This window comes from Sarcophilus harrisii, chromosome 2, assembly GCF_902635505.1.
Source record: "Sarcophilus harrisii chromosome 2, mSarHar1.11, whole genome shotgun sequence".
Taxonomy (NCBI): Eukaryota; Metazoa; Chordata; class Mammalia; order Dasyuromorphia; family Dasyuridae; genus Sarcophilus; species Sarcophilus harrisii.
The window spans coordinates 528,155,388-528,176,110 of NC_045427.1; the positions used below are offsets into that span (position 1 = coordinate 528,155,388).

At 33.2% G+C, this 20,723-nt stretch overlaps 1 protein-coding gene across 1 annotated transcript in view; it reads left to right on the forward strand.

Annotated features, from left to right (window-relative positions):
* Positions 1-499: 499 nt before the first annotated feature.
* The window catches only part of TRPM1 (transient receptor potential cation channel subfamily M member 1), a gene marked incomplete at its 5' end in the record, with an annotated part of 88,562 nt that continues 68,338 nt past the window's right edge, over positions 500-20,723 (forward strand). Inside the window, 10 exon segments of the mRNA XM_031949349.1 lie at positions 500-672; positions 3,292-3,487; positions 5,442-5,655; positions 6,196-6,320; positions 6,727-6,898; positions 10,762-10,936; positions 11,396-11,519; positions 14,501-14,573; positions 16,009-16,109; positions 18,460-18,633. Of these exon segments, the coding sequence (XP_031805209.1) occupies positions 500-672; positions 3,292-3,487; positions 5,442-5,655; positions 6,196-6,320; positions 6,727-6,898; positions 10,762-10,936; positions 11,396-11,519; positions 14,501-14,573; positions 16,009-16,109; positions 18,460-18,633 (1,527 nt within the window).

Sequence of the window (20,723 nt, forward strand, 5' to 3'; positions counted from 1 at the left end):
AAGATTTTTACAGATGAGGTATTACTGTAATAATAAGGTATTAATACCCTGTTAAACCTTTAGAAGTATGAATAACTTACTTCTCTGTGTTGTTTCTTCCTCATTGTAAAATGACTAGATTCTAAGGTTCTTGCCAATTTCATAGCTTCTGTAGAATTTAAAAAACTATAATTTATTAAAATTGCATTTTCCAATTTATTTTGTTTTTAATGAACAATCCTCCTTAATATCTCTTCCCCTCTGCCTCACTTGAAAGGAAGAAAATTCTAGTAACAAATATGCAAAATCAATTAAGACAAACTCTTATGTGTCTCACATTTTTGGATATGAACTCATTTTGTACCATCACCTTTCTGTCAGGAGGTGATTTGCATACTTCATAATTAGTCCTTTGGAATCTGGTTTTGTCATTTTTTAAAAATCAAATTCATACATCTTTTAGAGTTGAATTTACAGTGTTGTTAATGTGTGAGTTGTTTTTCCAGTCCTGTTTACTTAACTGCAGTTCTTTCAATCCAACATTTGTTGTCATCTAGAAATAGATGATGGATTTAAGATATGCTCATCTAATTTCTACTTCTTCCTCTTCCAGGGACAGAAATCTTGGATAGAGAAGACCTTTTCCAAAAGAGAATGCATCTACACAATTGCCAGCAGTAAAGACCCAAACAGGTGAACTAAATTATAGTAATCTTGCCTTGGGTTTGACGGCTTTTCAGAAAGGAAACTCCTAGTAAAGACAGAAGAAGGGAGCTTGAAGTAAACAAAGATACTAAAAAAGAGTCCTGATCAAAACTATTTTCATCATTAAATCTACTCGTTACAGAGTTATTTGGATTGACAAGGTCCTCTATTAAAAAGCAAAAATTTCCTTAATAGGCATTACTTTAATATGACACTAAAATTACTTTCCTTTAAACACCTCAAAACCAGTGCCCTCAGAAAATGGGAGCTTTTTCCAGATAGGGACAAAATATTAATGAAATATGAAGGAATTGAGGGTAGATCAGACTCCAGGAAGTAAAAGCAGAGTACAGAAGGGTATCATGAGTTTGGCAGAGGCCAACTTCACCTACTTTGCAACTTTGCCTTGGGTTATAGTAACCATTAGATAATACTTGTTTTATGTAAATATTTCATATAATCTCCACAATTTATTTAGTTTTATTTTGATGCTGTGTTTAGATAAGAAATATTCTATCACATGGAAGATGAGAATTATTTTCAAATTAAAGAATTTCTTCAAACCAAGAATTCAATATGTTCTGATTGCTACCATGTAATGATTTTTCTTTTTTCTTTTTTTATTATAATAACTTTTTATTGACAGAACCCATGCCAGGGTAATTTTTTTTACAACATTATCCCTTGCACTCACTTCTGTTCAGAGTTTTCCCTCCCACCCTCCACCCCCTCCCCTAGATGGCAAGCAGTCCTATATATGTTGAATATGTCATAGTATATCCTAGATACAATGTATGTGTGCAGAACCAGTTTTTTTGTTGCATAGGAAGAATTGGATTCAGAAGGTAAAAATAACCCGGGAAGAAAAACAAAAATGCAAACAGTTTCATGTAATGATTTTTCAAGGAAATTAACCTCTTACTTACAATTGAAGAAAAAGACAAACAAAGATTAAAAAAAAAACCCAGTCACTATTCTAACTCCACTAAAGCCCTTGGAAAACTTTGGTCTTTTCCACCCAGTTCAAAATAATTGTCTTCATTCTTGTCCTTTAAATAAATGTGGGAGATATAATTTGAGGCATGTCTTAAAATTTCCTCAGTCTTTCATCTATCACCGACTTGCCCTGAAAAATGAAATTTCTACCATTAAAATCATCCCTTCCAATTATAGTATTTCCTTCCAAAGGCCATTGTGAAAATTCACATCCCTATGAAGAGAGAGAGAACTGATAGGATAACTCCTTAATACATTTCTTTCATTTATCAGATTTATTGCCATAAAGACAATCAGAGAACAGGTGGTGATGGAATTCCACATGAGAAGTGCACATCTGAATAAATGAAGGGTCTTAATTATAGGAGGAACACAATTCTATTGAAATCCAGGAGTCTCAGAGGATTGCTTAAGGTCTAAAGGAAACATGATGGCTACTGCTTATCCCTAAAGTGACTCCATTTTCCTCAAACAAATTCAGAATATTCTTAGGTGCTAAGAACAGTAAAATTCACTCCTGCAAACATTTATGAAGCATTTATTATATGCCAGGCACACAATGAACAAAATATAGAAGATATTAGCCTCTTGGCACCATTCAGTTCAAGAAACAGATTTTCCTTCTCCGTCTTGCTGAGGAATGTATCTTGTAACACTACTGTATAAGGCATAACCAAACTTTGTAGAGTTTCAGACTATTATAGTCTTCTCTGAGAATGTTATTTTTGTTCTGTTTCAATATTTCATAGATGTAATCAATAAATTATGGTATTATATTTTATGATTCATGACATATATGATGACATGCATGATCAGTTACATTTTGCCTAAAAAATGTCGTTCTTTTTTGTACTATGAAGTGAAGATAACTTTTGTAGGTTTTTGCATTTGTACTCTTCATGTCTATTCTGTCATATTTTTCTACAAGATCAAGTATGGATCCCCATACTTATTTGCATGATTTAGCCATAAAATGATCAAAGAAAGATAACATTATAGATTTTTGTTCACTTCGAAAATAATGAGTCACCCAAGTTTCATTTACTTAACAATTATCACAGGAGCTCTAAAACTGAAAAAGCACAAAAAATCTGGTACCATTCAAATCAGGATAAATAGTTCCTGAGAGCACAGTGCAATAACTGGATTTTGTAATAATGACCCTCTACCATTAATAAAAAGCATGGCATTAAACTGTTTAGTAAGGCAGGAAAACACAAAATATATTTTAAAATGTTTTTCATTTTCATTGATTAAATTGTAAAGTTTTTTTCATTATTTGTATGGAAAATGCTATCCTGTGTAATATCTCATTCCTCAATTATTCAGTAGAGATTATAAGCTCTTTCAAGACAGAGATACAGATCCTATTTATTTTTTGCATTATACTTAGTGACTGATTAAAAATTCAACTATAGATTATAACCTATACTTGATTTGTAATGGTATTTCAGGACAAGTTTATATATTGGCAACATACATTTGGCAGCATAGGCTGATCAACGCTGTGGACTGTATTAGTGATAGAATCAATGAGAAGAGAAAAGCCATCTTCTACCATGCTGATGTATTTGTTTAATGAAAACAGAGATTTATGAACTTTATTTTTAGGTGTTGCTGTGGCCTGCTTATTTCCCAACATATTCCACCTCTTCCAAGTACCACCCCCAACAAAAATGTGGAGGAAAATAAACAAATGGAGGCACAGCCAGAGAAATGGTCTGTCAATAAACATACCCAAGTCTATCCCACAGATTCCTATGGAATGCTGGAATTTCAGGGTGGTGGACATTCAAACAAAGCCATGGTAAGAGATACATTGAGGAGAAATGAAGAGGGATTTGCCATTGGTACCACAAATGTGAAGCCCTACTACATAAATCATATTTTCATCATGTTTTTCATTCAGGGGTGGAATGGGTTCTTTTTATACTTCTTATTAAAAAATTGGACATCATTTTGAGAGAACATATAAATCTTCATGAAAAAAGACTCCTATTCCTAGTTTGGGCCATAGACCTCAAACAATTCCATGGAATAAATTCAAAGTTATCTTTATCCTATATATTTTTTCATGTCTTTGTTTGACTATTCAAGAACCTTCTTTAGATATAGAAAGGAAGTTTTATTTTCCTAACAAATGTGTGATTTGATATTATTCCAGATACTCTTAAGCTCTCCTGGGATGATTTTTAAATTGACATTTTTTTCTCTAACTCTGAAACCATGGAATAGCTTCTCTTTGCAAAAAATTACAATGGATCAATATAATCTAATATTATTAACTTTGTTTATGATTTGTGTATCTGTCATAGGGACTCTTGTGGCTACTAGGTATTTGACTTTATTTGACTTAAAAATACAGTAATGCCACAGAAAATATTTTTCTTTTCTTAAACATGTATAAACATACATAAATATTTAATTTATATACATCGTATGCACATTATAAACAGTATGGTGTAATGGATGGAAAGCTGGCCTTGGATCTAAGAAAATGAGAGCTAAATCCTACATTCAACATATACTTACTAGCTGTGTTATCCTGGACAAGAAGGTATTGAGTTGAAAGAAGAAGAATTTTTCTTGCTTATGAGTTCCCCAAATTATTATTATTATATATATTATTTTCTCTTCTATTCTACAATATGTATACATACAAACTTGCACACATACATACTTGTATACATACATACAGATATAGGTATGCGTATATATATAACTACATAAATTTTGAGATCTTAAAAAAATTCCCAAGGATTTCCAAGGTCAGGATTATCAGAAACTAACTACCTCACCTGAACTCAGAAAGAGCCTAATTATTTATTATAAAGAGTAACCTTTGATATTCTGATTAACATTGCCAGATATGTGTGTTTTTCTATGCCATGCATCCTTTCAACATCTTGAATTTTTTTTATTTTTATCCAGTCCTGGAATTCTATTAGTTTTGGGAACAGCTAGTGAAGAAATTCCTTTTACCAATTCAGATCTGCAGCTTAATGTGATTTTTAATTTTAGAGAATTGTTTGGAGGTCTTGTCCAAAATCAATATATGCCAAAGATTGGACTCGAATTCAGGTCTTACTTACCTCAAAATTGGTTTTATGACCACTACACTTTCTTACTTCTCATTTAGAAAACAGGACAATACTTCCTCCCACATGGTGCCATTACATTTTTGTAACATTACTTATTTCACTGTCCTGTGAATATTCTTTGAGAACAATTTTGTTTTATTCAAAGCACTATAAGACATAGTCTCCCAGAATTATACTATACATTGTTGGCAAATGTTATAGCAATTAGCATGGTACCAATGGGCACAAAGAAATAATTCACAAAGGCTACCAATTCTGAATATTAATTTTTTTTCTCTACTGAGAATATCAGGCTTAAATCTTAATATCTACTGAAGATCTCCTATCTTAGTGCCTGGTTATTTTGAACAATTTGTCCTTCTATTCTGCTCTTCTGCTTGTGAAAGATGGACTCCAAGTCCAGCCCAGAGTGTCATAGAAGATGAGATATTAAATTTTTCCATCTCTGAGTTTCTATTTTGTTAGTGAACCAGAATCATACAAGTTGGGTTTGGGAGTGGAGGAACAGAATTGACAAGGGAGGGATTAGTAGGACCAAAGGACCTACATGGTAGAAAAAATTCCCTATTGTATGTATCTAATTTGATTTTTTTTTTATCTTTGAGCCAAGAAGCATAACCAAAAGCTTGTTCTTAAAGAGTATCACAAAATTTTTTGCAGTATATCCGTGTGTCATATGACACCAAACCAGACTCACTGCTTCATCTTATGGTGAAAGACTGGCAACTGGAACTTCCCAAACTCTTAATCTCTGTTCATGGGGGACTCCAGAACTTTGAGATGCAGCCCAAACTGAAGCAGGTATTTGGAAAAGGGTTAATCAAAGCTGCCATGACAACAGGAGCCTGGATTTTCACAGGAGGAGTCAGTACTGGTAAGAAAAGAGTGTCTTTTTTTCCCCTACCATTTAATTGACAAGGGGAAGAAATTATATGTCCTGAAGTATCTTCTAGTAATTCATATAAGCCTTTTCAAAGTACCTATGCTGATAGTAAATATATATATGGGGTGTGGGGACATGGAGGAGTGTATGTATATATTTTATGGACCACTGAACAAAATAGAGAATTCATTTGGACCTATCATTAGATTTCAGAATCAGTGCTAAAAAATCTGCAGTACTACCCAAGTCCTCCCTATATAATTTTGTGGCGTTTTGTTTCTTTGCCCTTTTTTCTTCCAGGAATTAAAGCAGGATTGTTATTTACTGTGAATTGGTTAAACTATTTTATCATTTTAAAAAATGATAGGGGGCACTGGTTCTTATTTGATTTCCATGAAATTCAGGAGAGTTCCTTAAAATTCATTAGTATAGATAAAAGTTGTGATCCAAAGCACATGAAAGATCATAAAATCATAGGCTTGAAGGGGCCTTAAAAATCATCCACTCCAACAAATTATCTCTACTTTGTAGGTGTCATTAGCCATGTAGGCGATGCCTTGAAAGATCATTCTTCAAAGTCCAGGGGCAGGATTTGTGCCATAGGAATTGCTCCATGGGGCATTGTAGAAAATAAGGAAGACCTCATTGGAAAGGATGTAAGTCTTTTGTTTTAGGAACTTGCAAGTTTCTGAACTGTCATTATGCTAAGGTATTATTTATTCATTTGCTTACTATATAATGTTTTAATTCAGCAAAGATAGAGAAATGAAGGTAAATTAGGCATATCAGTTCATGAGCTTCTATATAAAAAGGGTTTTGTAAACTTGGCAATTCCACCAATGACCTTTTCTTTTTTCCAGTTATATGTAAAGATATAATGACCTTTTCAAGAATCATCATCAGTTTTCTATATTAGGTTAGAATAGCTATTAAATCAATATTTTTACCTGTCATTCTTGTCTCATAAATTTACTTCAAAATTAACTTATGATTATTGCTCCTTTAAGGTTGTATTTTACAGTAATAATAAAAACATTTTTAATGCCTATATATTTTTATTAGGTGTCAAGGGTTTATCAAACCATGTCAAATCCTTTAAGTAAACTTTCTGTGCTCAACAACTCTCATACTCACTTCATCTTGGCGGATAATGGCACGCTTGGTAAATATGGAGCAGAAGTAAAGCTCCGGCGGCAATTGGAAAAACATATCTCTTTACAAAAGATTAACACACGTAAGTAAACCAAAAACCTGAATAGTAATGAGTGGCAAATAGAGGATTTAGATATATATATTAGTTACACATGGTATGATTATATACAAGACATGGCTGAATTTGTAACAACCATGTCAAACTTATGCATACAAATGAGTCTTGACCTTTTAGCAGTCACTTTGGAAGGTTACATATTTATTCCAATGATAACATTGTTCAAAAGATTTGGGGGATTGCTCTTTTAGAATACAGAGCTCATAGCAAATTCTGTTGAGAATCTTCAATAATGACAAATCTTGGTCCTCTGAGAGACTGATTCTAAAAATAGCCAAAAGTTACTTGAGGCCAAGAGCTACTGAATCTCCTAAAGTAATTGAGCTGGCTAATATTCTATAATCCCATATAGAGTGAAGATGGTTGTAAAGTAGTGACACTGGCTAGACAACTTTTTCTCAGAGCTAGTCAACTATCTCTGAAAACAGTTCTAAAATAGGAATCTCCCCAAAGTTACTTAAAATGGCAGTTTCATTAAAATAGATATATTAACCTTCAAAGATATCCAATTTGAAATGGGAAACAACACTCATTTGAGTGTACTGATTTTAGCTTTTCTTTAAGTTTCATTTTGTTGTAGTCATAGTTTTGAAGGTTAGTAAGTAGTAACTATAAAGTATGTTTTTACAGTTTAGGAAATTCAGCAGATAAGTAGCGGGGAATTGGTTGGTAAAGTTTAAAATTTTAATAATTCTTTCATCTAATAATATTTGTGATGTTTTAAAGAAACATTTTAATAAACTTTCACTCCAAACAGTGTGAGTTGTTGGATGGCAAACTAGATTAGAAAAGAAGAAAACTGAAAGACTAAAACTATCAAGCAATGCTTTGGAACTGGGAGAGCAGCTTATTCCTTTGAAGTTTTCTGACATCCTAGATTCATATCCTGAATTTAAACTTTAGTCAAGTTGAATGTTTTTTTGTTGTAGTGTTTTTATTCTGTTTCGAGTCATAAGTCATCACATCAGCAAAACTCCAACTGACTATATGACCTGTGGGCTTCCCTTTGTCATCCTATGCCTGGAAATCAGAGTGGGGCAGGGACAGCAAAGGGATGCTCAGCTGTCGTCTTCTACAGCACTGACCTATGTCAGCATTAATGATTCCAGCCTAAGCCCAGAAGACCTAATTTCTGCTACTCTCCGGGACAAAATTTAGTTGGCCACTACGTTGCTGAAGAACTGAAAAAATGGCAACCAATGAATCTAATTCATAAAGGCATTATTTCATTCTGGGAGTGAACAAAACAAAATCAATGCAGATGCTTTCCAGATAATAAATGTTACCATTCTAATTTATATTCAAATTAGATTTTTATATGGCTGTAATTTTTGTATCATTATATAATCTGGAAAAGTAAAGAATTGAAATTTTTAATAAGGGTTCCTTGCTTTTATTGATTTTTAAAGAATTTTGAGTAGTGTTAGAAGTGGGTAGCTTCTGTCATAACTTAAATGATTAGCCTCAAAGTGTTCCTCAGGGGGTCTGTGAGATCAAAACTGTTTATATAATATTATTTTTCCTATTAAATACTATTCCCTTTTCCAACTACATATCTTTCTAAAGTTGGATTTTCTTTATATACTTCAACCAAAATGACATATCATAAGTCGAATAGGAAAAATAGATGAGATTCTAGCTGATTTTTATTCAGCCAGACATTAATGAAATTTGAATAATATACAAAATAGTGCCATTCTTCTCACTAATGGCATAAAAATAATTATGTTTTCCAAAACAAAAAAAATTTTCTTCTCACTATTTTTTTGTTTTGGAAAACATAATTATTTTTCTTAAAATATATTATGTTAACAACATTTGGGTTATGAGTCATTTTAAGTGAAATTAAAATAATTTTAAAACTTTTAATTTCTAATATGGCATAAATCAGTATATATAATCTCCTAAAAGCTCTTTGGAGTCCTCAACAATTTTTAAGAATGTAAATGGATCACTAGCTGAAAGCTATCATTTAGCTATTACTTTTCACTTTGTGTTCATCGTGTCCTTTATGTGAACTTTCTGGCTGTCACTTTTTTGTGCCTTTAGTGACTTAAGGAAAGCACTATTTGTCAGGGGAAACCATTTGACTTTGAGAAATAAATGTTAACCACCAAGATTGAGTTGGTTTAACCAACTTTAAAGCAGAAAATCCAGAAGTGAGAATTTTCAAAGAACTCATTTGTCATAACCCTCATATTAATGCCGTATCTGCCACTGCACTGATATGGGACCCAATATTGCTGAACTATCCACTCCTTTGGTGATCTCCTAATTACTCTTTTCATTACTGTGTTATTATATGGAGCTCCTTAGAAGTGTAGATCTTCAGTACTTGGTCTTATGTTGTTGTTGCTGTTGAGTTATTTCAGTTCTGTGTGATTCCATTTGGGGCTTTCTTGGCAAAGATACTGCAATGGTTTGCTACTTCTTTTTCCAGCTATTTTACAGGTGAGAAAACTGAGGAAAAGAGGATTAGGTGACTTACCCAGGGTCACCCTGCTAGTGTCTGAGGCTGGATTTGAACTCAAGAAGATGAGTCTTCCTGACTTCAAGCCTGGTTCAGCCTGCAGGACTGTTGAATATTATCATAAACTAAAAAAAGCAGTCTAATAAACTTTGTTTAACTTGTTCAGAATTTGAACATTTTGTTAGTGTCAACACCAGAAAAAACTGTGGTCATCAAAGCTATCTTTGGCGTTCCATGATTTGTAGTACAGCAGGAGGATCAGGGTCAAATCCTTGTTCTATCTTTTATCTGCATCATTTGGACAAGTCATTAGTCTCCTTTGACTCACTTTTTCTATCCATAAAGAAGTTTACCAGATAGTTTGCAGGGTCAATTTCAGCTCCTTATCTATGATCTCCCTCAAATTTTTATTTCCCCAGCATTACATTGGTCTCAGCAGCCTTAATGTTCCCCATAGCTTTATCCAACATCAAAACATAATCCAATGGCTTGGTTATGAGTTTATAGAATCCTCTAACTGAAAGGGTTCTTTGGGATCATTTCCCTATTTTATAGATGAGGATGTTGAGCCCATGAAATAAAGACACTTATCCAATATCATTTAGAAAGTAATTAGTGGAGCTAGGACTAGATCCCATCTCCATTCTCTCATATCACCCATTTCTTTTGTATCCTGCTCCATAACAATAAGTAGTAATAAATTATTTATTAGATATTTTAGTTTTATGAGCCTGTACATCATTTAAACTCTCTAAACTTCAACTTACTCTTTTGAAAAGTTGAGATAATAATATGCACAGGAGGTTTGTTACAAGAAAAGTATTTTATAAGCTTTAAAGTGTTCTATAAATGTGGAGATAATCCCTGTTAGTATAATAATTGATGTATCATCCATTCCTCCCACTGTTCAATAAACACCTCATCCCAGGCAAAATGAACATTTTCTTTTAAAAAAAATTAATGAAAAAAAATAAAAAAATAAAAAAAATTAATGATGAAATATCAGGAACCATAACTATATCAATGGAAGAAATTGTCTTGATGACCCTCAAATCATGTCCTGTAGAAAGCTATTTTACTACCCATTTATCATATGACTGGTGAGACCTGATTTAATTTGCATATATATTAGAAAGTTTTATATTTCTTAGTTCTGGTCTTTTCTATATAATCAAAGTATAGGTCTAAATAAAAATATTAAGTCAGTATCAGCTGGATCTACTAGAGGTGTGGAGGGACAAATTTATATTGTTTCTTTTCACTTGTCAAAGACTTGTCAAAAGTAGATCAGATTAGACATAGGGGGCTTGGAGTGCTATAACTTTGGTCTCAATGGAAGATTTTCTTTGTGTTGTAGGACTAGGACAAGGTGTTCCTGTCGTTGGCCTTATTGTTGAAGGGGGTCCCAACGTGATCTCCATTGTCCTGGAATGTCTTCGGGAAGATCCCCCTATTCCTGTTGTGATCTGTGATGGCAGCGGACGAGCATCAGACATTTTGTCTTTTGCACACAAGTACTGTGAAGGAGGAGGGTAAGATTTCTGACATATTATCAAGGGGAATGAATTACTTTTCATGGTTTACCTGGTAAGCGAATAAGGAAGTCTCTTCAGATGAGAAACTAAAAAGTTTGTTTATTTTTTAACATTTCAAAATAGCAAAAAGTTATTGCATGCGTTTCTTTGATTCCTCAGGGTCAGGATAATGTAATTCCAACAGAATTCTATCTGAAGTGACAATATGGTCCCTTCAAAACATTATCTTCCTTTATGAAGTTTCAAGGAAGTTGAAATTTACTATAACTGTAGACGGTACTTTTAACTAGATTTTTGTCTACAGACTTGCAATTATAGAAAAAGGAAAATCCTGTCAACTCCAGATAGCATTAAAATAGGGATCCTAGATAGATACTTAGGTATACTTTTTTTTTTTTAATGATCAGAGTTTTCTGTAATGTTTTGCTTTTTGTTTTCATGTCTTTTCTTGAATAGGATAATAAGTGACCCACTCAAGGATCAGCTTCTAGTTACCATTCAGAAAACATTTAACTACAATAAGATTCAATCCCATCAGCTGTTTGTAATTATCATGGAGTGCATGAAAAAGAAAGAACTTGTAAGTGTCTCAAAATTCAGTGAAGTACTATATTTTCTTTCTGATTCTACTCAGGCAGCGTTAAACTACAGTTTGTCATGCTTTTGTTTTTCTGCTCCCAAGAAGTATTTTGCATTCCATGTCAAATCAATCATTTTATGAGAATTCCAACTTTCTTGTCTTTTAGGAAGGCACTGAATTTCTTTTCAGTTTCATAGCCTTTATTTACAAGCCATCAATTAGGTGAAGCATACCAATGCCTAGTAAATGTGAAGGGAGAATAAATGCCAAATCTCATTGGCCATGGAATGTATAAATTAATTTCAGTTTAATTATTGTGTCTTTGAGATAAGTTATGGAAGATGAGCTACATTTTTTCTTAATGTTTCTGTAGAAATTTACCAGAGCTCTTTAATAGACTTTAAAGGGATTAGAAGAATTATGAAAGAAAAGTGACTTATAATCATTAAACAATATAATTACAATGTTTTATTATTTCCATTTGAAAATGCAAATATTCATTTCCCTAGCCTTCTTTCCTATTTAGTATGCTCATAGGACAGAGCCATCATCCATACCAACAGTACTGCTACCTAATATATTGCCAAGAGCACTAGACTGGGAATCAAGGGTATCTGAATCACAATCCTGGCTCCAACACTAATTATCTATGTTGCTTTGGGTAAATCATCTCCTATCTCTGGGTCCCAGTTTTCTTATCTATAAAATGAAAGGGCTATGGAGATAGTTTTTTAGGTCTCTTCCACTTCGATATCCTAATGTGAAATGGCTCTGTTAGCATTCTAAGCTTACAAATAAGTTGCAAATAGAGTATAATTGATTAGGTAACCATTTTTGTGAGGGGCAGTATTGTCTAGAATGAGGATTCTTAACCTAGAGTCATTGAACTAAGATTTTAAAAATATTTTGTTAACTGTATTTTAGTATAATTGGGTTTTCTTTTAAAGCTGATATGTTATTTTATGCATCTAAAAACATTCTGGGAAGTTCCATAGGTTTCACTAGACTGTGAAGAGGTTTGTAACATATTAAAAAACAGTTAAACACTCTGATGATATATGTCGAATCAAGAGACCTTAATTTGAATCTCACCTTCAACTAACATGGGATAGCCAAGTCCTTTAACTATCTCAGAGCTTGTGTTTCCTCATATGAAAAAATGAGTATAGTAATTACTGGACTGAGGACGGTATATCTTAAAAGCATATATATGAAATCTATTAGTAGATTCTAATCTCTCTTGGTAATCAAACTGTAAGCATTAAGTAAGAATAGTCCTTCCAACATATGTTGGAGTAGCAGGCCAAACAAATAAATGCCCAGGCATATTCTACATTACTGCAGCAACAATACTTTTCAAAACATTATAACTAAGCTCCATTCAAATATGAGTCAGTGAGGCATAACAGACAGTAAGCCTGCCTAAGCCAGAAAGACCACCTCTGATATGTAAAAACATGTGACAAACACATTACTGGACATCTCAGTGCTATAGGCAATTTTCCAAGATTCTAGGTTGCAGAGAAGGTGCCCTATATCAATGAAATCACAGGATCAGTCCAATTTGAGGCTCTCTACTATTTTATCCTTCAGCTTTGAGTCCAATACAATTAATGCCCATTTTGAGTCTTTGTTTTTCACTTAGCTAAAGACATCCCAGAGGGTGCTTGTACTTTATATAGACATTTCACAGGTACATAGCAAAAATTCATCAAGTTAATCATTTCATCTAGATGATTCTGAAATACTAAGGAAAAGGAAAGAAAAAAAAAGATCTTAATGGTTTTCTGTACTTTTAGTCCAATTTCTATAAGTTTAAAGTCCTACTGGTTTCCTCAGAACTTGCTGGATAAATTTCTCAATGCTGTGGACAAGCAACTGGAATGAAGACTTCATCTTTAAAAAATTTAAGACAAATTCAGTTGGTGAGGGAGAAGGACTGGTACATAGCTGATAACTTCAGAGGTTCCTTTTAAGTCTATCAGGTGTCCAGACTACTTACTAACTGCTAGATACTAACTGTATCCAAATATTCTCCAATGGCCCTTTCCCCTAGATTAGCACCCACTCCTGCCTTCAGATCTGTAAAATAGCTGGTGTTTGACCTCATTTTTGGTATCCCAGAAATATATTTTCCATTATTTCTATGGGTGTAAGTAAGAGCACTGAATTTAGAGCCTGGGAGCCTGAGTGCAAATCCTACCTGGGATTTTTGAATGTTTGTGGCCTTAGGCAAAGTTGTCTAGGATCTCTGCTTTCTTATCTGTGAAACTGAGTGGGTTAGACTAGGTGATCTCTATGACCAGCTTCTGATAACTCAGCATGCCTTGTGATGATTTACTTCAATCATATTTTTTTATGGACCCATTTGATGATGTTAAGTGAAGTATGACTGTATAGGAATGTGAGCAAAATTCATGGCGAAGAGGAAAACTATTATGAAGATTATATTGAGACTTTAAAAATAAAGTACACCTCCTTATAAATTATTTAGCCCACAAAATTATTTCAGCAATTATTGGTCTATTCTGCTTCACTTCACTTCAAGAATCTATGATTCCTCCAATATGGTTACACCTTCCACAATACAGACTGAGCCTCTCTACCCTCCTTCTTTCTCCCTCTCATGACTTAGTAGATATGATCTTCCACAATTACCGTGGCCAAGAGTTATTACTCTTTGATCAACCTAATAACAAGCCTCTCTGAATTCAGCCAGACTGGTCCCCATAGAGATAGACATGTGGCTCATTGTTGGGCTTTTAAACATGAAAGGTTTTTGATTGGATAGGACCTATCAAGCATCTGTGCTAAATGTACTGGCCTAGCCTTTGAGAAATCAGCTTCACTTCTACATTATCATAAGGCTTTAGAAGGAGACTTGCATGATGGCATTATGTTTGCAGTATTAAAACATATACTCTTCTTTCATTTTCAACTTTGCTTTAACACAATGTTTATGTTTTAATCTCTGTTCTTAGGTCACTGTGTTCCGAATGGGTTCAGAAGGCCAACAGGATATTGAAATGGCAATTTTAACTGCTCTGCTAAAGGGTGAGTTCTCTAGAAAATCATGATTCACTTCAATTCAACATATAGGAAACACTGTTCTCAACCTTTAGTCTTTATTGTGAGAAAGAAGCCATATCAGTACTCAAGTACATCATATTCCTTTTTCTTTCATAAACATTTTGTCTATGCAGGTATATCCTAAAGGAACCAGTTTGATGAAAATTAATCCATGAATTTCAGACTTCTAAAGAAGAAATTCCAATTCATTCCAATATCCTCATTTTAAATAAAGAAATAGACTTAGAGATATGATTTTATAAAAAGTTGCTAAATTTTAAAATGAATTGTATAAATGTATTAAGGCAAATTGTCTTTATAAGGAATGATCTTTGCACTCTTTATTAAGTTGTGGCCTCAGGATTCAAACTGTCCATTTGTTTAGTGTTTTTGTCAGCACACCACATCATTTTTCCATTACTTGTTTGGTCTACAAAAAGGTAATAGAAAGTTCATAAAATTAGGCTTTCTTATGGATTAACATATATGCAAACATAGCCTTGAAAAGAGAATTACTTCATCCTGAAACTAGAATCAGTTTTTATGTGTCATTAATTAATTGATTAGCTCTCATTCCAGGGCATCCTTTGTCAAGTATACTATCTAAACAGTATGATTAGTCCATGCCATATATGTCAATGGTTCAATGAATTTGTGATCCCATTGATAACAATACTCATTTGAATGGTGCATATCACAATCTATGCCATCTTCTCCTTTAGTAAACCCAGAAATTAATGAACTTTTATTAAATCCCTACTATGTGTTGAGCACTACACTAGGATACAGATATAAAAAATGAAACTATCTCTCTTTCAAAGAGCTTATATGTTTTTTTTTTAATTATTCAAGGTAAACACTTCCCTGTCATGATTTCCTCCACTTACATGTGGATCTACATTTGCAAATTTAGTACCTGATGTAACCTTTAGTTTAGCGGAACTAAAAAATTCATATAGTGAAATATAATTAGTAATTAGATAATATAAAAGAGTGCAAAGATCATTCCTTATAAAGACAATTTGCCTTAATACATTTATACAATTCATTTTAAAATTTAGCAACTTTTACTTTTAAAATCTTAAAATACACATACTTTTCTCTGAAAATAAACTCTTATAGAAGAATAGTTCAGATACCCTGCAACTAATGCTGACAGGGTCTAGCCACCAAATGTTGGGGAGAGGAAGCATTTCACTAAAAGAATATTGGGACTACAGGCTGGTGTCACAGTTTATCTCAAAAAATTTGTGGGCTTAGACCTTCTTCAAATCAAGGGGCAAAGATTCTATTACTGACCATTCTTTCTCTATGTGAGCTATAGAAATATCTCTCACTTTTATATTGTTAGTGACCCAAGTTGTTTCTTCAGAGTTAAATATTCTACATTTACTCAGAATAATTGTTTTTGGTTCTTCAGGTACAAATGCATCAGCTCCTGATCAACTGAGTTTAGCTCTGGCCTGGAACCGTGTTGATATTGCACGAAGTCAAATCTTTGTCTTTGGACCCCACTGGCCAGTAAGATTATATTTTTTTCCCTCCTATTCAGAACATTTTATATTATTTTATGCAAATGATAGATCAGTGTTGGTTTCATAATCACATCAGTCTTACCAACATTTCTTAGTCATATTTCATGTTCCAATCCTAATTAGGATTAAATAGAAACATTATGTTTTACCTATAGAAGCCCAAAGAAGTTTGTATATGAAAAGCAAAAAGTGATGTGTTAATTTTAGACCCGAAGCAACCTTTTTAAAGAAATAAGAAAAATGATGCTTAAATATTTTACTTGTCAATTTTGAAAACATTCTTTTAAAGTATGACAGTGTTTTTTAAATAGCCTGTTGAAAATCAGGTATAATTCATTTCAAGGATTTTTATAAGTAAAATAACTACATTGCCTGGAATAAGTACAGTGTATCTTTCTCTCTATCTATGAACATATATATGTATAAAATTTTTATTTATCTATTTTACTCCTTTTGGATTAATCATCAAGAAAAATTTAATATAGTACTTTACATAATAAAGTGAATGTTTTCAAAGAAAGAGAGTGACATATTTATGCAGTACATTGATTAAATTCTCCAAATTTAAGCTCAGTAGCCCAATCCCATTTAAATATTCTAGTTTGTTTCCTTTAGGCTTCTCCAATTTTTAGCCACGTGGCAAATGAGGAGATGACAAGAGAAATCCCTGTTTTAGCTTGCTTATAACAAAGTTTAAAACCCTGACAGGTTGAAAAACATTGACATGGATAGTACATAAAAGCTCCATTATCTCTATTTTCAATGACTTATGAAAATATACAATCCTTTAACTCTTTAGGGTAAATTATATGTTCTAGACTGAAGAAAGTCTAGATATCTCTGAAATATTCCTTTAATGTTGAATATTCAATCACAAGTTGTTCAAAAATAATTCAAAAATATTTATTGATCTCTGAGCTAGGTGCTGAAAGACATAACATGGTACTGGCCTTCAAGAAATTTACAATTTAGTGTGAGAAATAATGTATGTATATAATGATCACATAAATTTAGTAGAAAATACAATGTGTAATAGAAATATAAATATATAAATGTATGCATACAACATACAAATTTTAATAGAAAATTAGAAATAAATAAGAAAAGTACAAAGTGCTATGTGACAGTTTAGAAGAGGGAGAGATCAGTGATACCTAGGAAAAACCGGAAGTTTCATAAAGGAGGTAAAAACATGATATAAAAGAAGGTTCTTTCTAACCAATGGAAATTGGAGTAAAGGAAGTGTGTGATTAATGGAGGGGAATAAAAAAATACAAGATATGGATGGGCAAAAATTCCAGAGTGGGTGTGTAGCATAGGATATGTTACAGTAAGTAATATGAGATAAAACTGGAAAGAACATCAGATGGTATCACATTTTGGAAGGCTTTAAATGGCTGCCTAAGGAGTTTGAACTTTAATGACTAGTTAATAGGTATCTACTGAAAGATTCTGAGAAAAAGAATTGATATGATTAGATCTGAGCTTAAGGGAGATTACTTTGGCAGAAGTATGAAGAGCAGATTAGAAGAGATAATGAAGGAAGGGCACCATTACAATAATCAGGCAGTTGTCCATGACAACCTAAGTTAGAGAACTGGCAGTAGGAATAGGGAAAAAAAAGTACAGAGTTAAAAGATATTGTAGTCGTAGAATCAAAAGGACTTAGTAAAATAAATGGTCATAGGATGTGAGGGAAATGGAAAAACCAAGAATAACACTAAGATTTACAACATGGAAGTTAAGTTGAATGGTGAGAACAGTAATAGAAATAAGAAAGTAATCATGATGATCATGATGATGACTGCAGCAACAATTGATTGGACCTGTGACTTCACTGGTATAGGGAACTCCCATGTAAAGAAATTTCCTCTGTCAGTACAAGTTGGTCCCTTCTCTGCAACTTAAAGAGATGTATGGAACACCAAGAAGTTATATGACCTTCCTAGGGTCACAGCTAATATGTGTCAGAGGCAGGACTAGAATCCAATCTTCCTGATTCTGAAGCCAATATCCTATCCCCTAAGCCACTCTATCTCCCCATATATAGGATATCCCAAAAGTCTTAGTGCATAAGTGATCCTCAATCTAAATACATACAACTGGTGCCCATGGGAAAAACAAAGCAAATTACCATATGTCACAAACATAAACTGTGTTAATAGGCAGGTTCCCTGTTTGCAGCACATTGGTAGCAGACAGATAGACATAGTCTATCCTGAATATGTATGTGTGTAAAGTGTGAACAGTGTGGAATTAATGACAGTCATAAAATTTTTCTTTGGGTAATGTCAACTTCAACACTTTTTACCAAATATGTTTGTGGTTCAATGTAGCCTTTAGAAAGCCTGGCATGTCCTGAAAATAAAATACCAGAAAAGGAAAAAAAATCTCCAGCTGCTGCACCAACCAAAGGAGGAAGGGGAAAAGGAAAAGGCAAAAAAAAAGGAAAAGTCAAAGAAGAAGTAGAAGAAGAAACTGATCCAAGAAAGATTGAGCTTCTTAATTGGGTTTGTGAACATTTTCTTTCAGATTCTTGTTAGTGTCAGAATATTAGAATTTTAAGGGATTTATCTTATCCCAAATCCTTATTTGAGGAAGTAGAGGCTGATTGAAGGATTGGTGATGACACCCTTGTTTTCTTGCCCCTTTGTACTTTTTAACTTCTTGATTTTGCACTCTCTTATCTACACAGTCAAGATAAAACTTTTATCCTCTTTAGGGTGTGTGTATTTGTACATAGTAGAGTAGAATAGAAACTGGACTTCTAAATTCATTGCATAGAAAATTCTTAAATGAGTTTTCTTCTACTAAACTTATCTAAATTTTGTCTTAGTTGCCTAAAGCAGTAATTCTCAAAGTGTGGTCTAAAGGTCACTTAGAATCTCCCAAGACTCTTGCAGGGGGTCAATGAAGGGAAATCTATTTCCACACTAATGCTGATAAAATTTGTCAATTAAAATATTCTTCCCCTTTCCAACTAACATTTTTGTGTGAGGCCAGTTTTTTTCATGAACTTCAATCAATAAACATTTATTAATTGTCTATTGTGCACCAAATACTGTATTAAATAAGTACTGTGGATACAAAAGGGGCAAAAGATAGTCTCTGTTTCTCAAGGAATTCACAGTCTAATGTGAGAGACAACATGCTAACAACCATGTACAAACACTCTCTATATAGCATAAATTGGCAAAAATCAATGGGGGAATTAAGAAGATTTGGGAAAGGCTTTCTATACAAAGTAAAATTTTAGTTGAGATTTAAAGAAAGCCAGAGAGGTGAGTAATCAGAATGGAAGATGGAGAACTTTCCAAATATAGAAGATATCTAAGGAAATTAACTAAAGCCAAAAGATAGAGTGTCCTGTAAAGATACTGCCTTGTTTGTGGAACAGCTAGGAAGCCATTATCACTGGATCAAAGTATATAAAGTAGGGAATGAGATGAAAGGAGACTGGAAAGGTTTGAGGAAGCTAAGTTATAGAGGACTTTGAATGTCAGAAAGAACATAGAGTATTTGTTCCTGGAAGTGATAGGAAGCTACCAAAATTTGTTGAATATGGTGGGTGGGGGTAGAAAGAAGTAGATAATGTGATAAATTCTATCTTTAGGAACATTCCTTTAGTGGCTAAATGGAAGCTATATTCCATTTATATATGGAATGGGGGTTTGGAAATAGAGATAGTGAGGAATTCAGGATGACATTTAGGTTGTGAGCCTGCGGGACAAGGATGATGGTGTTGTCTGTTACAGTAATAGGGAAGGTAGGAGGTGGAAGAGAATTTAGGGGGAGATATAATTATATCCATGCTGGACACACTGAGATTAAAATGTCTCTCTATTAAATTGGATATCAAATTTGAGATGTTTGAAAGGCAGTGGAAAATGTGAGATTAGAGATCAGCAGAGAGACTGGAGCAGGATAGGGAGATTTGAGAATCATCAGCATATAAATGATAAATCAACAGAACCTGATGAGATCCCCAAGTGAAGTAGTTTAGAGGGAAAAAATAAAGAAGGTTCAGAATAGAACCCTGAAGGACACTTATGATTAAAAGACATGATCTGAAGGAGGATCCAGAAAAGGAGACAGAGAAAGAGCAATCAGAGACATAGGAAGAAAACCAGATAAGAGATTTTTAAAATTTATCAGTTTTAATTTCTAATATGGTAAATAGCAACAGATATAAACCACATAAAATAAAGCTTTGGGGGATCCTCAGTAAATTTTTTAAAAGTTTGAAAATAATCTTAAGTACTGAGTGGATAATTGATTTGTCCAGCATCACACAACTAATATATTTGTCAGAGGCAGGACTTAATCCCAGATGTTCCCAGAACTAAGATCAGGTCTCTATCCATGATGTCACATTACCTCTTCACATGGTAATACTGAATAAATATTTATTAAATGAATAAGCTTTCTTAAAAAAATTAAGATCATTCATTATTTAAAGTATATGAGGAGTTCTAACACATAAGGAACAAACTATAGAAAAATTTGCCTTTAATAGATTTTTGGAAATCAGGAAAGGAAATAAAAAATTTTGGAGGAAGAAAAAAAATCTATATTCTCATTATTCAGTGTCCCCAAAGTC